Source organism: Mya arenaria, chromosome 13 (assembly GCF_026914265.1).
Source record: "Mya arenaria isolate MELC-2E11 chromosome 13, ASM2691426v1".
NCBI classification, from domain to species: Eukaryota; Metazoa; Mollusca; class Bivalvia; order Myida; family Myidae; genus Mya; species Mya arenaria.
Genome location: NC_069134.1, coordinates 34,184,086 through 34,205,262, shown reverse-complemented (window position 1 = coordinate 34,205,262; position 21,177 = coordinate 34,184,086). Strand labels below are relative to the sequence as shown.

The following is a 21,177-nucleotide window of genomic DNA, read 5'->3' as shown; positions in this document are numbered from 1 at the left end:
GTACCAAGAGTCAAATTATTTCAAGAAATGATACTGAAGGGATACGAAGAGGCAGAGAGTAATAGCCACACCGAGGAAGAGTTCTGCTTGCAACATATTAACCTTAAGAGTTTTAACAGTCAACTTACACAGAGTCAAAGGACAAAGTTGAAAATGTACTGGGAGAAAAGAAAATCCAATCTCGTTACAGTAGATTGACAGTCTTGTTAATCAGCTGTACATAGACATACCAACTATTTTAGATTTACAGAATTGTAAAAATCTAAAATTTCTTTATTTACGAGAAGTTCGATTTGATGATATCAACCAATTGAATTTGAATGGATTATTACATTGCACAATATGTTTCAATGACTACACGCCAGCAATGAACCTGATGTCTTCACTGCGGTCACATGATTTACGAGGTTTGACAATGCTCAGATTGACAATGTTGGTTTTGAAAGTGAAGACATAAAAATATTTTCCAAACTGAAATGTGTCAAAGAGCTAGACCTCGTATGGAGCAAGTCGAGTCTACAAAATGGTTCACCTTTTGACTTTGAGCACCTTAGTCATCTCGAATACCTCATCAATCTCAAATTAAGAGAACTTCCTTTCTCTGACGTTGGTAATCTACAACTGCGCAATCTGCAACAGTTAGCTGTCGGATTCAGGACACCAGAACGCGCACCACAGTTGATGGCAGCATTACTACAAGAAGGTTGTGATTCACTCACAACAGTTCCGGTAAGTGATACTTTGAAACAATTATAAAAAGCTGCGAGTCAAAAAATCAAATAAGTTATAGAAACATATTTCACTTTCGGTAGCTCACAACAACGTACACTTTTGGTTGGTACTTCTGTATTCAAGTATGTGCATACTTTAACCTCATTGTAATAGTATATATGTTAACGAGTTTAGTAATTCATAATTAGGTTGCTAAGGTTGTTACTGAATTCACAACATTAAAGTTTCACCGGCTACAGCTATTATAAGCAACTTTCATTGGTTGTAAAGCGAATTGATAAGTAATTCAATTTATTACTTTCCTTTTTCTTAAAAACATCAGTGGCTCACTTGCTAACAGTCTCCTATATACCGTTATGTAAATGCAAGATGCCTTATGGTTTCGCTTTACTTTATCGAGTAAAGACGGAATATGTAAAACATACACCGAATTCATTTTTACAAGCAAGCACAATTTTGTCATGAACGATTGCAAAATTGGTAATTTCATTCATTTTCAGTTGAATTTAAAAAACACATTAAAAGAAATAACCAATACTTTAACTGTTATGTATTTTCTGTCGTTTATGTTTGAAAATAATAATCAATAAGCAATAAGCTTTCAGACTGAAAGCGCCGCAATGCATCAATATTTAACATTATCGCCAGTGGTTCAATAAAGAAACTTATTTATGCATCCGGTACCTTAAAACCAAAGGACAATTTGATCTGTTTTGTTTTTCAAATAAAACGTCAGCGCCCACTGAGCAAGGGGATTCAGTTTCCGACGTTAAATATGTAATTGACACCAAATTTTACAAAAACAGAAATTTTGTTTTTGTTAACTGAAAACGACTGCATCTTTATGATATATATAACATGGCCACACAGAGTAACATTTCTTCATTTTATCAATATAATTTTAAAACAAACTAACTTTACAAAGACCGCCTTGTAACAATGTTACTACTCGCCAATTTTCCGAAGGACGTTTTAAACGGTCACGAACATCACGCGTCTGTCGATAGGTGGGCTCATCATTTCCGGAGGCCCTCATTGTTAGTTGGTGAAAACAAAATAATGAAAGGAAATGCTGCCCTTTCAAACGATTTTTGTACGGAAAATCATTTTCACGCATGAGGGCGCTCTCAAAACAGACAAGAAAACAGCTGTTGTTTAGACAGGTTAATGTATTGTTTTACTTGTTTGTTCACTCGATTTTGCAAATTTCTGACGTTTTTCTGTCTAGAAACATGATTCTGAAATAAATGCATGCGATAAGGTTAATCGGAATTATTTATTTTAGGGACATGTGGAAGCTTGATTTGACGTTCAGTTGAGCAGTATTTCGGACGTCCACGGCCAATCCGAATATCTAACACTGTTGGAGGCAGATAGTGTTTGTAAGTGTCAAATAATTATTGAAAAACATGTTTATTTTTATAAATAGTTTTCTTTGGTTTACTGAAGCTAAAACAAAACAAAATAATCTTTTTTTAACAGATGTTAAAACGTATTTGAGTATTATTGTTTCTGAGGGTACTTGTTTGTTTCCAAATAAGTTTAGTTTAAGATTGAAAAATATTTTAAGACCCGTAATTTAATTTTTTAAGTGGCAAAGCACATAAACTACTATCAGTATGACATTCTTATATTTTATCTTTGAAATGATAATACAGAGTTAAAAGATTCAGCTACATTAAAAATGAAATTATATACAGTAGAACTTTACTCTTAAAACTTCTTTTGTTATATGATTATAAAGATATGTATTGAATATTTAATCTTAATAAATTAAAGAGTTTATTCTAATGAATAATATGATTGCTCTTATTTCCATTTTTTTTAGATATTATGTATCAGATATATAGATTTATTTTTGTATATTCAGAGGCTTTTTACCCACGGCAGGAAAATGGATTTTCATTTTAACTCAAATACTTGACATGCATCTCATTAACATGTGTACAGATATATTTAGTACTATGAAATGAGAAATAGTATTATGTCTGTAAAGTATGCATGTAATTATTTTACAATTTCTCTCTAGCATGTGCTGGCTATTTGCACTTCAGTTGATAAGTTCTGCTATAAGTTCCAATGCTATAATAACATTTGTATTTGTTAGCTTTATATACCAGGGATGCTGTTGTTGTACTGTTTGTGTATTTGTTAGACATCAATTGGATACGAGCGATCATGTTCGGTGAGTCAGAGACATTTTAGGTATTATTTTACGTGTATGTTTTAAAAAAGCAGCAAAAACTATATGCTGACAAGTGAATATAGACATGTAGCGGCCACGTAAATATATATTTTAATATCGTTTGTGTTTTGTAATCAGCACAAAAAGTGACAATGAGAACATCTTGAAAACTGTTATTCAAAGCTATATATTTAATTGTTTCTGAGCATAATGTAATGCTCCCTGACAAAGAGCACATTTAGGTTTCATGCGTGTCAGTCAGTCCATCTGCCCTTCCTATTTATATGGTTTCTGCATAACCCAACAGATGGATTATCGTTTCAAACAAGTTTATTGAAGCAATAATGAATACATGTACTAATCTCAAAAAGGCTTGCATTAATAAATATATTCAAGCCATTAAAACGACTAAATAATGCACTAAATTCTACATAGTATCATCATGGCTGTTATAGACACCTGTACTTACTCTTCTTCAGTTTATCTGATATGCTAAGAAATAAGTGGAGACATGTCATTACCTAGGTATTGATGTCATAGGCATTGTCATAGGCTTTGCATGTTACTCAAAAAGCATTCAAAATGTTCATATGAATTTTGGTACACACTTTTCTAGTGGCATTGTTTAGTCTCGCCCATACCTTTGGTTTTAATTACACGTTTGATAAAGTTCTGCCCCTTGAAATTTTGGAATGTCTTGCAAAAACGTTAACTTTGCATAATTTCATTACAGTTTAACAAAAAAAAGTATGTCTTATGATTTATTTTGTTTGCTGTTATTGATACAGATATACTAACAAATAGATGAACTCACCAGATATAAAGATGCAACTGCAGAGCTGAAGACAAGTTTTCCAACAATGATAGCCAGAAACACGACCCGACTGAAAGTAAACACTTTTCGCATTGAACAGAAAGAAAAAACTCTGAGATGGGATAAATAAACAACATAAAAAACAATTCATTTCTGGCTGACATATTTGGTTTTGAACAAACAAAGGACAAGCACAGAAGTTCCGATGTCATCGAGGAAAACAAGCAGTGAGAAGAGATCTTAGAGAAAGGCAAAAAAAACAGAGGTAAAAACAACAGAGTAACAAAGTTAGTCTACCCTATAAAATAACAGATTTGTGGACTATGGTCTAATGATAGTGAAAAAGATGAGAAGCAGATATATCATCAAGAAACTGCCTTAAGGGAAATGCTTCCAATCAAGTTAGTTTTTACGGAGATGTCAAGAGTACAAGCAATAAAGAAAAGGAAAAAACATATTCAATAGACACTCACTTCAAATGTCAAAAATATTATTTTACTCGAATTGTACAGAAAGAAGAAGCCTTATCATCAACTTATAACACAGGTAAGGTGATTGATGGAAACAGGAAAAGAATGTTGCAAGGAAAACTTTTAAACAATCAAACCAACTCGTTCACAGATTTAATATTTTGATGTGTATTTTAAAAGTTCAGTTTTCAAACAAATATCGAGTACATCAAGATGGGTTTTCTGATGTAGCTCTAAAAAATGTGCACAAATCACACATGTATAGGTGTTTGAAAAGTACCCATTTGGTAAATATCAGTTGCTAACTTTTAATTGGTTACTATGGAGAAATGATGTGGTTACTATGGAGAAATGAGGTGGTTGCTATTGAATAAATTTCATGTTTTTCCTTTAACATTGTTATGTTTCTTACGATTAAAATAGCATTTAATATTGTAACGTTAATGATCAGCAGATAAAAACATCAACAAAATGTTTCTGTAGTTATGCAACAAATTGCCATATGAACACATAACACTATGTCTTTGAATATATTTTGATCTGCATTATGTTCTGTCTGTGGATCTTTTTCTGAACATTGTTATGTTTAATATTTATGTTCAATATTGTATGGAAACCGGTTTTATAAAAACAAACCATTTAATAAATATAAACTAACGAAGAGTTCTACAAGTGCAACTGAGCAAGTAACTCATAACTGATTGTAGTTTAAACAATGTTTTGTGACATTCCGAAGCTGTTGCTATGGAAACTTGACCAAGACAGTGGACACCTTTAGATATATTATAGTCTAAACGACAAGTGCGTTAATACCTAGTAAACATGTTTATTTATGTGTATACTCGAGGAAGCATAAAATGTTATGGAATAACAGCTAAATTGGTGCCGTAAACCCTTCTTATTCCCATGAGATAATTGATTACATAATTATCACCGACAGCGAAGCTAAAAGTTGTCATATCTTTTCACATTTAGTTAACATTTAAAATAACTTCTCTAAAATTGACTTCTCTGTCTCTGTTCTAATACTATTACTTATGTCTAAGATAATTTATTTTTATTTTTTTAAATGCTTTTTTCTCGCAAGGCTGTATTTTCACATTTCATATTCTCGTAATTTAACCGATGTGTCTTTAAAGCAAAGAAACTAGTCAGATTGTGTCCAAGAGATCAAATATGTGGCGTATACATAATATAATGTAAAGTGACACAAAATAACACTGTCACACCGAGAGGACAGACATCCATGATGAGCATTATGATGGTATGCTTGTATTGGTCACTAAAATGCCTTATTGTGGTCTTATCGGTGACTACTGTTTTGGTTTGCTGCTCCGGCTTGATAAAATGAGACTATTTTGTTTTGTTTTTGTTTTCTTTTCAGTAATTCCAATTTCTTATGGCAGTCTGCGGGTTTTAGGAGCGAAATATGTAATTGAGATTGGACGCAATTTAATTTACGGACGGAATTTCAGGTTATAGTCGGATTTTCGGATTTTGACAAAATTTCAGCTGAGTGCGGAATTTCAGATGACGTGCAGAATATCAGATTTAGATGGAATTTCAGTTTACGGGCATAATTTTAGTTTACTAGAGGATTTTTATACAGAGGTGGTCAAAGGGAGTTTAATGAATGTTAATTGTATGTGGGCAATAATTTACAGGCGAAAAACTTGGACTTTAAAAGACAATGTGAATACTCGTACTTCAGCTTACTCAATTGAATCTGCATTTCAAACATAAATCAATCATTTTTGAATATATACGCATATGTGTTCATTTCAATGATTGCCATCAAGGAACGTCATGGCAGCATTTTCCGTCCCCATCCATTCACATACTCTGAAAAACGTGTTTTATTAAAGGAAAATTATAAACCTTCTTATCATAAGATTAGCGAAAGTAATAAAGACTTCATCTTTTTTCTAAAAGAAAAAAATCACAAAACTTTTTATACCACAAAAAAAACTACTATTATTGAAGGCCTAGTTACGAGAAGAGTGCTATATTTGTGAATTCTGTGTACGATAACCTAAGTTTTTGGTTGATTAATTTGCACAATGACTTGTCAAAGGTTAATCAAGAGGATGACACAGTCTTAACTACTGTTTTGTGTTTATATTTTAGGCAGTCATACCTGAAATGTTATAATGCCCTTTTTCGGGTATTATTGGGGCATGTTTAATTGAGTATCTTCCGTTCCATAATCCTCACTGTGAGGTAATAGCTTCATCTGTAAATAAGTTGAAACCTGGGGTTAAGAGTGTTTTGATTATATTGTATATTGTAAATACAGTTTTAATGGTGTCCTTTTATTGAACTTGTGTTTTTCAGGTTTATTTGATATTGTATAATTTACACTCCTGAATTGAAACATAATTTATTGATAACTCCGTAAGATATGATGGCAACAATTAGAGAAATAAAAACATAAGTTACATGCCATTTAAGAAGCATGCCATATTACAAGGCTGGCAGAATTGTATTTCAAATATTAAATGGTTATTGAAATCAGTTTAATTAAGAAACTGTTATTGCCATATTTGATAGTGTTGCGGCGAGGACTTATATCATGTATGGAACCTCAAGTATGAATCATCCGCTATCTGCTCTGTCTTTTGCCGAAAGAAATATGTCGTTATCTTTTTGTTTGGCAAATTAAATGAGCACTGTATCAATCCCTTTCCGGAACTTATTGAAGCGGGTTTTACCGTGATCATAATGAGAAGCAACTATTTCAGCAGCATTAAGATGTGCAAAACGTGTTGTATTCAGTGTAAAAATTTTCTTATTCTCCCCAGTAGTAGCATTGCCCATATCAGTTTAGTGTACAGCTTTTGTAAATTATCAAAGAAGGCCTTTTGTGTATGTTCTTTCTGTTCGTAATGTCTGGGATTTTTATTTGCATCCTTGAAATGCCAATTCATACTGAGCAACAAAGTGACTGACTTCAGCTCCAGCACCATTGCACCATCCACCGTCATAGTTCGGATGGGTCTTTAGTCACAACAATGGCACCACCATCACCTTTGATATAAGCACTAGCTTTCTCATAAGCTTGGTCAATAGCTTACGCTGAAAATTAACGATTATATCTGTGAACAACAGATATTCCGTTATGGAATTCTACAGCTAGCTGAGGATGTGCATGCTCAAGCACCATCATGTGTCTGAGATGTAATGGGAGCCATCACGCATAGTTCACATTGTTGTTTGCAAAAGAGAGTGGTATCTGCACGCACAACAATTAATGGTATAAAGTAAATTCTGCTTCACGGAATGATCAGACCAGGGACAAGATTATTAATTCCATTATCAACACTAAATTTCTAAATTGATATAGTGGACTTTCATTTTTGGGCCTTTTACAGCAGTCAACGATACATATGTTATTGGCCCATGAAGACTCACTCACATTGTACAGCCTTTCGGCTTCTTTAAGTAGCTTGAAAAGAGTGCTAGCTGTAACCTGGTGCATTTGCCGTGTCCTAGTGGCACTTGAAGCAGAAAGAAAGCATTTTGCTGTCCTGAGGAAGTAGTCCCTGCCTAAACAACGGCTTCTATCCATCTCATAATTTGATGGTTCCATTGGACTGAAATGCCACCAATTCAATATGCAGACCCACGACATAATGCCAAACTTGTCTTCACCTTTCTTTTCAGGCCAATGACACTGTTTTACTAATGCGAAGATTGTGATTTTCCATCTTTTTTGTACAGTGATACTTTCATTAAATGACTAAATGAAGACAACATTTTAAACCTTGTAAAGGCGAGCTATGTCAGATAGTTGTCTTTAAATTACTTTATAGTATCTCTTCTTAAGAGCTAGCACTGTTGTTACGGCTTGATTGCTTCGTTGACAAACTATGTTGGTATCTGATCGCTGAGTACTTTAAATTAATTCATCAGTTTATATGTTATTTTTTTTGCATTATTCTATATTGTTTTCAAGTTGATGCGTGCTCTATGAGGTTTATATATATCATTAAGTAATTTCTCATAGATGATGATGGAAAAACAGTGAGGGTATGGCCATACTAACAAGTTAAACATAAGACTCGAGTTCCAGTGAACTTTTGTTTCACTGACCGTTCCAGGAAGGTACTCCCATCATTTGACGGTAAAGCAATGTTGATGTAGTATGGTTTGTTTCTGGTGTTTGTATTTGTTTATATGGTGTAAGTTTGTTTTGGGTGTTTGTATTTGTGTATGTGATGTTTAAATGTTTGTGTTTATAGTTCATTGTCGTTTGGGCGTTTGCCTGTCACTATAAAATAGTTCATTTTTGAATGTTCGACTACTGGGCTTGTTCCTGTAGTTTTCATTGTATTAATGATTATCTTACTGGTCCTGCATTTATCAAGACTACGGGTATGGGGCTTGTTAGTTAGCATCTTGGACATTTAGCTTTACTAGAGATTATTTAGGTGACACTAAACGACGTGCTGAATTTTGCGGCAGTGATTTTACCATTGCGCCCTGGTTGTGCTTTGTCGTAAGCGATAGTAAGAGTTTCAAAAAAGGTTTATATAATTTTGTTTCTCTATAAAAGCAAATGTACTATTTCAACCCAAATGCATTATGATAGAACTATTAAGTCATTTTTTGTATTGGGAATAACTTCTTTCAGGAATAGGAATACTAATGCAAATTTTGATGATTGTATCACAAACCAAAATCATTAAGATAGAACTGTTTGGTCAACTTTTGTATTAAGAATAATTTCTTTCAATCGGGATTAGCGGCCATCTTGAAATTGGCCGCCATTTTGAAAACAAGATGGCTTACGGGTTTTCCCAAACAATTAACCTAATAGGAATACTTATGCAAATTATGGTAATTGTATCGCAAAGCCAAATCAATTAGATAGAACTGTAAGGTCAACTTTTGTATTAGAATAATTCTTTCAATCGGGATTGGCGGCCATCTAGAAAATGGCCGCCATTTAGAATAAAGAAGATGCTTAACGGGTTTTTCTAAACAAGTAACCTAATACAAATTCTTATGCAAGTTGTGATGATTGTATCACAAACCAAAATTATTAAGATAGAACTGTTTGGTCAACTTTTGAATTAAAACTATATTTTCTTATGAATAAAAAGATGGCTAACTGGTTTTTCCGAACAAGTAACCTTATAGGAATACCAAATTTTGATGCTTGTATCACAAACTGAACGACTTTTCTTAATATTGACTTAATCTGCCAGGCTAGCACGCACAGTTAAATATTGTAGCGTTAAATGCGGGGTTCATTATTTTCTAATTAATATCGTTACTAACACATTTTGTATGTAACTGAAATTTAAAAATAAAATGATATATTAAGATAACATCGACTCCTGTAACCACCTTTTAATTAAGTCTCTGTTGCTTGAATTTTGTATGTATTAATTAGTTAAAAACGCAATTTAGTTTTGCAAATATGGAATAGCAATAGTAAAATGTATGCTTACCACATCAGAGCTGCCGGGGGCTACAGGAATGCAGAATTGCAACAATTACCTTATAACAGTTAAATGTTTACCTAAGTTGTTTACACAAACCATATCACTGCTCTCATTTCTGGTTTCCCCGAATGTTGCGCACCGCCATGTTACCCTTGGACAAGGTGCTATTGATCCCTTTGCTCGTTTTTAAGGCAACTGCACCATAACAGTGTCAGACTATGGGCCAAATAGGCATTGGGGATCGAGTTCATGTCGCTATCCCGCATTGCCTGCTTTAAATCCTAGGATATTCACATTTGCCATCACCTAGGGCAAGGTCTCGGCTATATAGTGAAATAGGTCCCTATGATCCCCTTGCTCGTTTCGAGTCTAACATGTATAGTTGGGGTCAATATGGCCAATTTTGTCCATATACGCATAATGTTGGGCTTCGGACGGGACCAGAATAAACTCCTCATAATAATACTGGATTCCCAGGATGAAGCACAACGTCAGGTAACTCATGGATATAGTGTCATTGGTCCCCTTGCTTGTTTTTCAGGCATCCTCACCATAACCGTGTAAGACTATGGGCCAAATTGGCATTGGGAATCGAGTTCATGTCCCTATCCCGCAAAGCCTGCCAAAATCCTAAGGTATTCACATCTGCAATCACCTTGGACCTTAGACCAGGTCTCTGCTCCACAGTGACAAAGGTCCCTATGGTGCCCTTGCTTGGTTCTGCGAGAACGAGTCTTACATGTATGGTAGGGGTCAATAGGGCCAATATTGCCCATATACACATTATGTTGGACTTAGTACGATACCAGACTAAATCCTCGTTATAATACTGGTTTCCTCGGATGTAGCACAATGCAAGGTAACTCTTGGGTAAAGTGCATTGGTCCCCTTGCTTGTTTAACAGATATCTTCACCACAACATTGTCAGACCTTGGGCCAAATTGGCATTGGAAATCGAGCTTATGTCCCTATCCCGCATAGCCTTCCATATCCTTGGGTCTCGACGGATACGTGTTTACACACCGTACTCAACATGATACTGGTTACCAGAACAGAGTCATATTATCATTTCCCCTATGTATTGTTTTCGTTTTGGTTTGTATGTTAGGTTCAGGTATGTATATTTATTCCTGATCAGGTAAGGATGGTGGAGAACAAAGCCCTTTGTGTCGCAATTCTGCCTGTCATTGAACTGGAATTCGCCTTACGTACTGTAGTACTGTTTACTACTCGTGACTTCACACTCCTTTCCATTCCCACTCTCACGCGTTTGCTCTCACTCACGCTCTCGCACTCGCGCACTCTCGCACTCGCGCACTCTCGATCTATCCAACTATTTATTTCATATCTTGAAGTTATATCTGTATATATAGTTTACACTTTACGGGAATATCAACATTCTTTATATCTAAAAACAAAAACATCTACATCATTGTGAACAGATTTGTTTTCACAAAAGACGATTTAGTGAGAACAGATGAGAGACACAGTTAAACAAATTATTCTGGTAACGTCTCTATTCTGTAGAATGTATATTTATGTTATCGCTGTTCTTTATGATATGTGAAATCACTATATAGTATTTCATCGATCAGTTTCAATGCTCATGATTAATGAATTACTAGCTGAAATAAATATTGGTTAGGCCAAAATGAGAATGAACAAGAACACTGTATTTAATCGTTATTTCTCAAATTTGATGTTCTTTCAGATTCTCATTTGCTATATGAAGATAAAACATATTAAAATCTAAACATGAGAAACATACATAAGTTATAAGAATTGACATCATCATTTCGAATCATACCTAAGCGTGAAATAAACAGAAAAATAAAGTACACATTTGTACTATTAAATAAAAATATTATAACAAATGGTCGTTTGTTATTATTCTATTACCTGTCTAGTGCATGGTGTCTATACACAACGTTAATATATTGTATAAATGTTAGTTATATTACCCTCAAACTTTTAAATGTTTTATTGCCTTTGCTTCGAAGATGTTAATTGTTAGTGCTAAAACACATTTCTCATTTCAATTTTACTACTACGGGTACATTCTCATACAACAAAAACAAAATCACATGCGTCGCAAAAGTTTAGAGAAAAGAAAAAAAAGAATCTCAAACGCTAAAAATTAAAGTCCAATTTCAGACATGAAAATAAGGTATCACATCAACGCCTTGCATCCTACCACGGAAATAGTCCATCAAAGAAAAATAAAACATTTAATGTTCGCCGATTTTTAATTTGTTAACGCCTACATAATCAGGATGTATTCTTATATAACCTTACTACGTTTATTAACGCATTATATTGCATCGTAATGTGTGCATTTTTATTATTGCAAATGTTAAAACAATACTTCCACCAAATAAATATTGCTTTATATTTAAAAACGAAGGAAATCATCTCATAAATGGTATGACTTTAAATTCATCAATAAATAAGTAGACGTGCCGAATAAAAGCACGAGCGTTGTCTCGTATAGGTTGAGTGGACCGTGGCCTACACCTATCCTTGGAAAGAAATGTCAAATGTAATCATAACGGTAACCTTTATTTATTTATAGGACATACATACATTCCTTAATTTTTTGTAGATATTGATAATCGCACTTTGAAATTTCATTTTGAAATCGTCGAGCGAAAGATCCAAGGAATTTAGAAAATAAATGCCAACATTTATTATAACGTTAACTTTTTGTTAGATATAAGACATATATATATTCCATTAAAATTTTGTGGATATTGATAATTGTACTTTGAATTTGCGTTTTGAAATCGGGGAGCGAAAAAAAAAAAACGGTTCTCAGTGACATTATATAAAGAAGCAGATATAACCATTTCGCTTTCACATCTCAAAATGTAGCATATTTGCAATTTTCCGGCTGAATGTAGTTTTTGTATCAGATCTTAGTTTTCCCTGACTGTTATTTGATATATTTTGATGTATATTAATTTTCAGAATTGGCAACACTTTATCCTAAGGAACCTTTGGCTGGAGAACGTTCGTATGCCAGCAGAAGTGTACAGGCGTCTCGTTAGTGTTGTAGTACTGTCGGGACATTCTGTATTCTTTATGTTAGAGAGATGCACGATAGAGTTCGACATAACGCAAGTGCAGAAGGAGATGGGAAACCAGCCCGCACTCCAGGTGATTGCTCCACAGGCCGTCTCACCTGACTATACAACAAGCATTAGTTTACATAATATGACAATGCCAGCAGAAGAGTTCTTGTATCTCGTTAGTGTGGTGATACAGTCGGGACATTATGGAGACTTTACGTTAATAAACTGTACAATAGAGTGCGACATAGAGCAAGTGCAGGAGGAGATGGGAAACCAGCCAGCGCTCCAGGTGATTGCTCCACAGGCCGTCTCATCTGATTATACGCAAAAGATTGGAATACTGTGTATGAAAGTGTCAGCAGAAGTATTCAGGCGTCTCTTACTTATGGTGATACAGTCGCGACATATTGTGGAATGCCAGTTAAAGAGCTGTAAAATAAACCCGGACGAGGAGGTGAGTCAGCTGCAGGAGGAAATGGGGAACCAGCCCGCCATCCACGTGATTGAGTTCAGCAGGGATGAATTTGGCTGGAACATTACGTTAATAAACCACGTTTAAAGGTATAACGACATGATGGATTAATTTACTTCAATATGTCATTATTTGAATATAAAGTAACATGATTTTACATAATCAATATACATGTATCATTATTTGAATATAGATCACATGATTTTACATAATAAATCAATCATCACATGAATATTATGTTACATGATTTTGCATAAAACATTTATACAATTTGTTTAAAATTTGAAGATAATATTTGTCCTAAATGTATTTATTTTAACATTTCTGTTAATATAACAATTAACTAAGTGTAATTCATTATATCATTGCAATTTGAATAATAAGATGTGATTATTGTCTGTTTAAGGTCATCAGTTTGCGCCGAGAACGTGTTTTGATACGAATATGCATATCTATCTGGACAATAAAGCGATATTCAGATCATCTGAAAGTGGTTCAGTGAACAATATATGTTTGTGTGAGTGGTTAATTGGCATTAGAGAACAATAGATGTTTGTGTCAGCGGTTAACTGGCATCAGTGAACAATTGATGTTTGTGTCAGCGGTTAACTGGCATCAGTGAACAATAGATGTTTGTATCAGCGGTTAACTGGCATCAGTAAACAATAGAAGTTTGTGTCAGCGGTTAACTGGCATCAGTGAAAAATAAATGTTTGTGTCAGCGGTTAATTGGCATCCGTGAACAATTGATGTTTGTGTCAGCGGTTAACTGGCATCAGTGAACAATAAATGTTTGTGTCAGTAGTAAACTGACATCAGTGAACAATAGATGTTTGTGTCAGCGGTTAACTGACATCAGTGAACAATTGATGTTTGTGTCAGCGGTTAACTGACATCAGTGAACAATTGATGTTTGTGTCAGCGGTTAACTGGAATTAGTGAACAATAGATGTTTGTGTCAGCGGTTAACTGACATCAGTGAACAATTGATGTTTGTGTCAGCGGTTAACTGACATCAGTGAACAACAGATGTTTGTGTCAGCGGTTAACTGGAATTAGTGAACAATAGATGTTTGTGTCAGCGGTTAACTGACATCAGTGAACAATTGATGTTTGTGTCAGCGGTTAACTGACATCAGTGAACAACAGATGTTTGTGTCAGCGGTTAACTGGAATTAGTGAACAATTGATGTTTGTGTCAGCGAATACTGACATCAGTGAACAATTGATGTTTGTATCAGCGGTTAACTGGAATTAGTGAACAATAGATGTTCAAATTATCTAAACGTTATCATTTCGGAAAGAACACAGTTGTATTTAGCTTGTTATTGAACGTTTGTTAATAATTAACAAAATGGATATCCTAATGTTTGCAGTAGTTGTTCCTTTTCGCTTATATAATTTGTATTTGTCGTTTATTTACGGTGCATTATATAAATAACGAATATTTAACGAAACATTTAAAAAGCTTCGCTTAATTTCAGGGAAATGACACTGCTTGGCTCAATGATACATACACAAGTTGTTAATAGTGTGACCGTTGCGAATGGCCTTATGAATGTTTTTAAATATCGCGCATGTTGTAATTTCCGCATAGACCGGGATTATCGTTGATGTTACAAAGTTTATCGATGTTATGAATGACGCGTATGCTGTATGTAGGCATTGTCGTGGATTATCGTGGATGTTAAGTAGTTTATCTATTTTATGAATAACGCGTATGCTGTTTGTTGGCATTAACGGGGATACACGTGAATGATTAGTAGTTTATCTATATTATGAATGACGCGTATGTGGTTTGTTGGCATTGTCGTGGATACTCGTGGAAGTTTAGTTGTTTATCTATGTTATGAATGACGCGTATGTTGTTTGTTGGCATTGTCGTGGATACTCGTGGAAGTTTAGTTGTTTATCTATGTTATGAAGAACGCATATGTTGTTTTTTGGCATTGTCGTGGATACTCGTGGAAGTTTAGTTGTTTATCAATGTTATGAATGGCGCGTATGTTGTTTGTTGGCATTGTCGTGGATACTCGTGGAAGTTTAGTTGTTTATCAATGTTATGAATGGCGCGTATGTTGTTTGTTGGCATTGTCGTGGATACTCGTGGATCGTTAGTTGTTTATCTATGTTATGAATGGCGCGTATGCTGTATGCCGGCATGGTCGTGGAATATCGTGGAGGTTTAGTAGTTTATCTATGTTATGAATGGCGCGTATGCTGTATGTAGGTATTGTCGTGGATGTTTAGTAGTTTATCTATGTTATGAATGGCGCGTATGCTGTATGTAGGTATTGTCGTGGATGTTTAGTAGTTTATCTATGTTATGAATGGCGCATATGCTGTATGTAGGTATTGTCGTGGATGTTTAGTAGTTTATCTATGTTATGAATGGCGCGTATGCTGTATGTAGGTATTGTCGTGGATGTTTAGTAGTTTATCTATGTTATGAATGGCGCGTATGCTGTATGTAGGTATTGTCGTGGATGTTTAGTAGTTTATCTATGTTATGAATGGCGCGTATGCTGTATGTAGGTATTGTCGTGGATGTTTAGTAGTTTATCTATGTTATGAATGGCGCGTATGCTGTATGTAGGTATTGTCGTGGATGTTTAGTAGTTTATCTATATTATGAATGGCGCGTATGCTGTATGTAGGTATTGTCGTGGATGTTTAGTAGTTTATCTATGTTATGAATGGCGCGTATGCTGTATGTAGGCATTGTCGTGGATTATCGTGGATGTTTAGTAGTTTATCTATATTATGAATAACGCGTATGTTGTATGTAGGCATTGTCGTGGATTATCGTGGATGTTTAGTAGTTTATCTATATTATGAATAACGCGTATGCTGTTTGTTGGCATGGTCGTGGATGTTTAGTCGTGTATTTATCTTGTAAATGACGCGTATGTTGTTCGCTTTTTCATTTGGTCATGATCAATGGGATATTGCAACCATCTGCCTTTTGGATATTGCAACCATTTGATATATATTTCCCGAAAAACATTAATTTATCGTAGATGTGCGATTAGTACAATTGTTGTAAATGATCTACATTTCGCTAGTTTTCTTTTGTCATGTTGAAGTTATGATATTTATCTATGTTTCAAGTGGCGAACATGTCGCTTAAAAGTGTTTTAAAACTGAACGGATAACTTATTAACAGAGAGTATTTTTCATAAAAACAGAAGTAAATTAATATACTAAGTATTCAGTTTGTCGTCTGCCTGCTAATGCTGTGTTATTTAATAATGTCATTGGAATGGGATGATCTGTCATCATCTTATTTGTAAAACGTACTGTATACCGGGGATTTTGCATCTTGTGAATTACGCGAATGAAGAGTAACTTTATTTTTCAGTATGATGTAATCGATACAAGATTATTTCTGAATGCTATTTATAGTTCACTCAAATATGTATATGTACACGGTTATGGCTTATAGTTTGTGACGTAAAGATGCATGTTTAATTGTGTTCGGTATTTTATCTTTCGTTCCAGTACTATACATTGTATATAATATTTGATTATTTTGCAGATAACATGTATTCTATTAGGATATTTTTTATTGGTTTCAATTTGATTATTTAAGGTGTTTCATTTTGTTTCGTTTTAAATAAACATATTTATTGTTATTAAATTGGCTTACATATCTTTTATTTACCTTGATAATGCATGTATTTGCCTTGATAATGCAAGTAGTTTCCTGTATAGTCGAAATCGGTTATGTCGAAGTCGACGGGATCCCGGCAAATACAAGCATTCGACAAAACCGAAATTCGGACACATGTAGCACCGAACCAAAAAAATAGTCCAAAATCTGTTTTCGCTGATATTTACAGGAAATCGAGATACCAGAGTTCGACATAGCAAATTTCGACTGTATTTTCCTAATGCCCCTATTTTCCTTATGTTTGCATGTACTTTAATCATTGATGAGGAATGTCTTGGTCTTTGCGTTTTTTGTTATTCACTTCTATAAAATTATAATTAGGCTCATTTTTGAAAAAGGGTCTAATTTTGATAGTTATATAAATGTATTGCTTTTATTTTCAAACGCGCGACATTATGGTAAAATATATTTGTTAAAAATGAGGATTTACCATAATAACAAACTATTTCAAAACATCAAAATTGATAATGTTATGCATATATTAATGGATTTAACTTTCTAGAATAAAGACAAAAAGGATGCGTCCATATTTTTCAATAAATCAGTTACCACACTTATAATGATCATGTGCAAATATAACCGCTTTAAGGTAGCACACCCGTAATTTAAACCTCCAATAGGAACTCTTCAATTTTAATGCTTTAGCCTATGTTGTTAAACACAGGACTACAAATCTCAGGGTTTCAAGGTACAGGTTAGAATCCACCCAGAAACACACATTTTATTCATCTTTGTTTACATTTGCTTACATTTTTACAGAAGTTTATGTTGTTTTCTTTATTAAAAAGTAATTAAAAAACATTTCTACACATAAATATTTGCTTTTTTGAAGACTTCATTACTTTCCGACCCGGCTGAATTAGGTGGTTGGGAATTTCAAACTCTATTTTGTTTAAATTAGACTGTAAAACATTTAGATTTTTTGGCAAAATGTTCCTAAAAGGTTAGAGCGTATTACTAATAAAGAACAGGTCATGAATATTTCTAGAACGTGTTGATTTTGCTTAAAGCATATATGTTCCGATTGTTACGCGGTCAGAACAGTATGTTAAAATTGTCATACCATGTGGCTATTTTAGTACAGTTTGATTAGTTATCTTGATGTTGTGATCAATAATGTATCATTTCTGAAAGCAAATTTATTACTTGTTACACTGATATCAAGATGTTGAAAAAGAAATGTATTTTTTTGTTTCTCGGGTGATGTTTTTCTAAAACAAAATACATGGGGGGGGGTAATTCAAGTTTAGGATAAATTGTTATTTGACGGTAAAAATTATTTTAAATTTTGTTTTTGAATCCAAGAAATGATACACATTTAGAAATTATCAAGCTGATCATAGTTTGAAATGAGGGTCGTACTACCTTAAGGGGTTTTGTGTTGATTGAGGAAATGTAAATTGATTAACCAAAACACAATGTAAGTTGTTTACAAATCTTCGTTATAACCATTTGGTTACCCGTTTTTGGTAATTTACTACTCGCCAAACACCTTAAGGTATCTAGGTTTTTTAAATTGTGTTCTCTTCTCAAATACTATGGGGTCACCAGGATCAAATAATAAGAAAATACTTAAGTCAAATCTCAATCGTAACTGAATTTAAGACATAAAAGCATTGTATGATTCAAAATCTTGCTTTTTTAATACTTTTTGAACTCGTGTTTTTTCATAGAATGCATTGGTAAAAGGATTTTGTATTTTTTTAAAGAAATCTCTTAAGCAAAAGATATACTTGAAGGATTGGTAAAAACAATTAAGTTTTCTCAAATTCATTATTGGCTGTAGAATACTCTTCCCTTGAAATCTTGTCCAAAGGCGTAATCAACATATTCAATGAAAAAATGCACTTTTAAAAGGTGTAAAAACATAAATGATTTTTAAAAATGTTTGATAATGTATGACGCTATGTGATCAAATGAGTTGAGACTGTGATTGAGATTTGACTTAAGTATTTTCGTTATTTTTGGGCCTGACATTCACATCATTGTACAGAGGATATTTTTAGGTAAAGACAATAATTGAAATGATAAGTTGGTTCTTAATGACCTGCATTTTACATTACAACTTTAAATACTGTAAAACTTGGACATGTATTCGTTTTAGAACTATTTTATATAACGGATATATTTTGAAATTAACATTTAGAACTCAATACTTGATTTATATTATATACTAGAATACATATGTAAATTATATAAACAGGACATACGTTTCCGAAAGAAGAAAACGATTATAATTATAGTTTATGCGATATATTTTTTGTTGTTTTGAATGTATGTCAATGAGGTGAGGGCATGCAATATATTATTGAATACTTAATAATAATTTCGAATGTTTTATTAATGAAATAAAAGTATGATTGAGAGTTTGGTTTATAGTCTATATAATTAGCGTACAAAAAAGATGTACCCTGGTAGGAGATACACTGGTGTACCTACGTAAAGCACTGTCATAAAATATCCCCGTTCAACTTACCCCTCGAAAACTTGGTTACCTACGTGTGAAAACATATTTCTTAAGATGTTGAGCATTAATTGAACTGTTTTGGTTGACCAAATGTCATTTCGCAAATTTTCAAACAGTCAAACAAGTGATCTTTTTGTTGACCATAACTCCGGAGTAAAATATTTATTAGGGAGTAGTTTAAACCAAATTTTGAGTTTGGAGGGCTGTGACATCGTCAAAGTAATAAATTCGCTTCCATTTATATTTGATTAAGTGACCTATTTTTGAAACGACTAGACCCGAAATTTTACTCGACCTAGATATCAAATTGAAACATTCTGCTTGAGATTAAGGTACAATTTAAAGCACTTGACTTCTTGTCAGTAAACAACTATTTGCGAATTCTATTCCATATGGCATAGTCTTTAACCAGACGTAACCAACCATCAAACATCACTTCTGATTTATACGTCAAACAATTTTACCTAATGTGAAGAACACCATTGAGCCTGTAAAGTGATCATATATATTTTGTGGTTGAAACTTTTAGCTATTGATATTTGTATCGGACAAAATGACACGTAGTCCAATTTAACCTAGACTACATAAAGACAATATTTGAATATACAGTATTACCACGTATCTAAAAGGATGGTAGTCACAGTCAATATCGGCACGGTCTTTAATAAATTGTGTACTCAAAATAGTGAAATGAAGCAGCAACCGATGTATTTCCGCTTGTTACCAATAGAGCTGAATAGGCCAGCGACATATGCATCTCCCTTTGTGGCTGAGCGGGTCACCCACATTTGCATCTCCGCATGTTACCAATAGAGCAGAATTGGCTTGCGACATATGCATCACCCTTTGTGGCTAAGCAGGTTAGCCACATATGCATCTCCGCCTGTTACCAATAGAGCTGAATGGGCTTGCGACATATACATATCCCTTTGTGACTGAGCAGGTCACCCACAAATGCATCTCCAACTGTTACCAATAGAGCTGAATGTGTTTGCGACATATGCATCAGCTCCGCCTGTTACCAATAGAGCTGAATGGGCCTGCGACATATTCATCTCCCTTTGTGGCTGAGCGGGTCACCCACATATGCATTTCCGCCTCTTACCAATAGAGCTGAATGGGCTTGCGACATATGCATCTCCGTCTATTACCAATAGAGGTGAATAGGCTTGCGACATATACATCTCCCTTTGTGGCTGAGCGGGTCACCCACATATGCATTTCCGCATCTTACCAATAGAGCTGAATAGGTTTGTGACATATGCATCTCCGTCTATTACCAATAGAGGTGAATAGGCTTGCGACATATGCTTCTCCCTTTGTGACTGAACGGGTCTGGTCAACCACATATGCATTTCCGGCTGTTACCAATAGAGCTAATGGGCTTGCGACATACGCATATCCCTTTGTGGCTGAGCGGGTCACCCGCATATGCATCTCCGCCTGTTACCAATAGAGCTGAATGGGCTTGCGAATTATGCATCACCCTTTGTGGCTGAGGAGGTCACCCACATATGCATCTCTAACTGTTACCAATAGAGCTGAATGGGCCTGCGACATATGTATCACCATTTGTGGCTGAGCGGGTCACCCACATATGCATCTCCACCTGTTACCAATAGAGCTGAATGGGCTTGCGAATTATGCATCACCCTTTGTGGCTGAGGAGGTCACCCACATATGCATCTCCAACTGTTACCAATAGAGCTGAATGGGCCTGCGACATATGTATCACCATTTGTGGCTGAGCGGGTCACCGACATTAATTTTGAATCTTCGCCTCTTACAAATAGAGCTGAATAGGCCTTCGACATATACATCTCCCTTTGTGGCTAAGAGGGTC

The 21,177-nt window shown here is 34.5% G+C and overlaps 1 protein-coding gene across 1 annotated transcript; it reads left to right on the top strand.

Annotated features, from left to right (window-relative positions):
• The first annotated feature begins 27 nt into the window (after positions 1 to 27).
• LOC128215212 (uncharacterized) lies at positions 28 to 19,187 on the top strand. Its single transcript, XM_052921919.1, has 4 exons — positions 28 to 155; positions 408 to 729; positions 12,619 to 13,283; positions 13,601 to 19,187. The coding sequence occupies exons 1-3, from the start codon at positions 28 to 30 to the stop codon at positions 13,279 to 13,281; spliced, it is 1,113 nt and encodes a 370-aa protein (XP_052777879.1). The 3' UTR covers positions 13,282 to 13,283; positions 13,601 to 19,187.
• Positions 19,188 to 21,177: the final 1,990 nt, after the last annotated feature.

Excerpts from the sequence above, each read along its gene's own strand:
- LOC128215212 (XM_052921919.1), top strand. The coding sequence starts at position 28 with ATGATACTGAAGGGATACGAAGAGGCAGAGAGTAATAGCCACACCGAG. Across the intron at positions 156-407 it reads CAAAGGACAAAGTTGAAAAT|GTTTGACAATGCTCAGATTG; the intron begins GTACTGGGAGAA and ends ATGATTTACGAG. Across the intron at positions 730-12,618 it reads ATTCACTCACAACAGTTCCG|AATTGGCAACACTTTATCCT; the intron begins GTAAGTGATACT and ends ATTAATTTTCAG.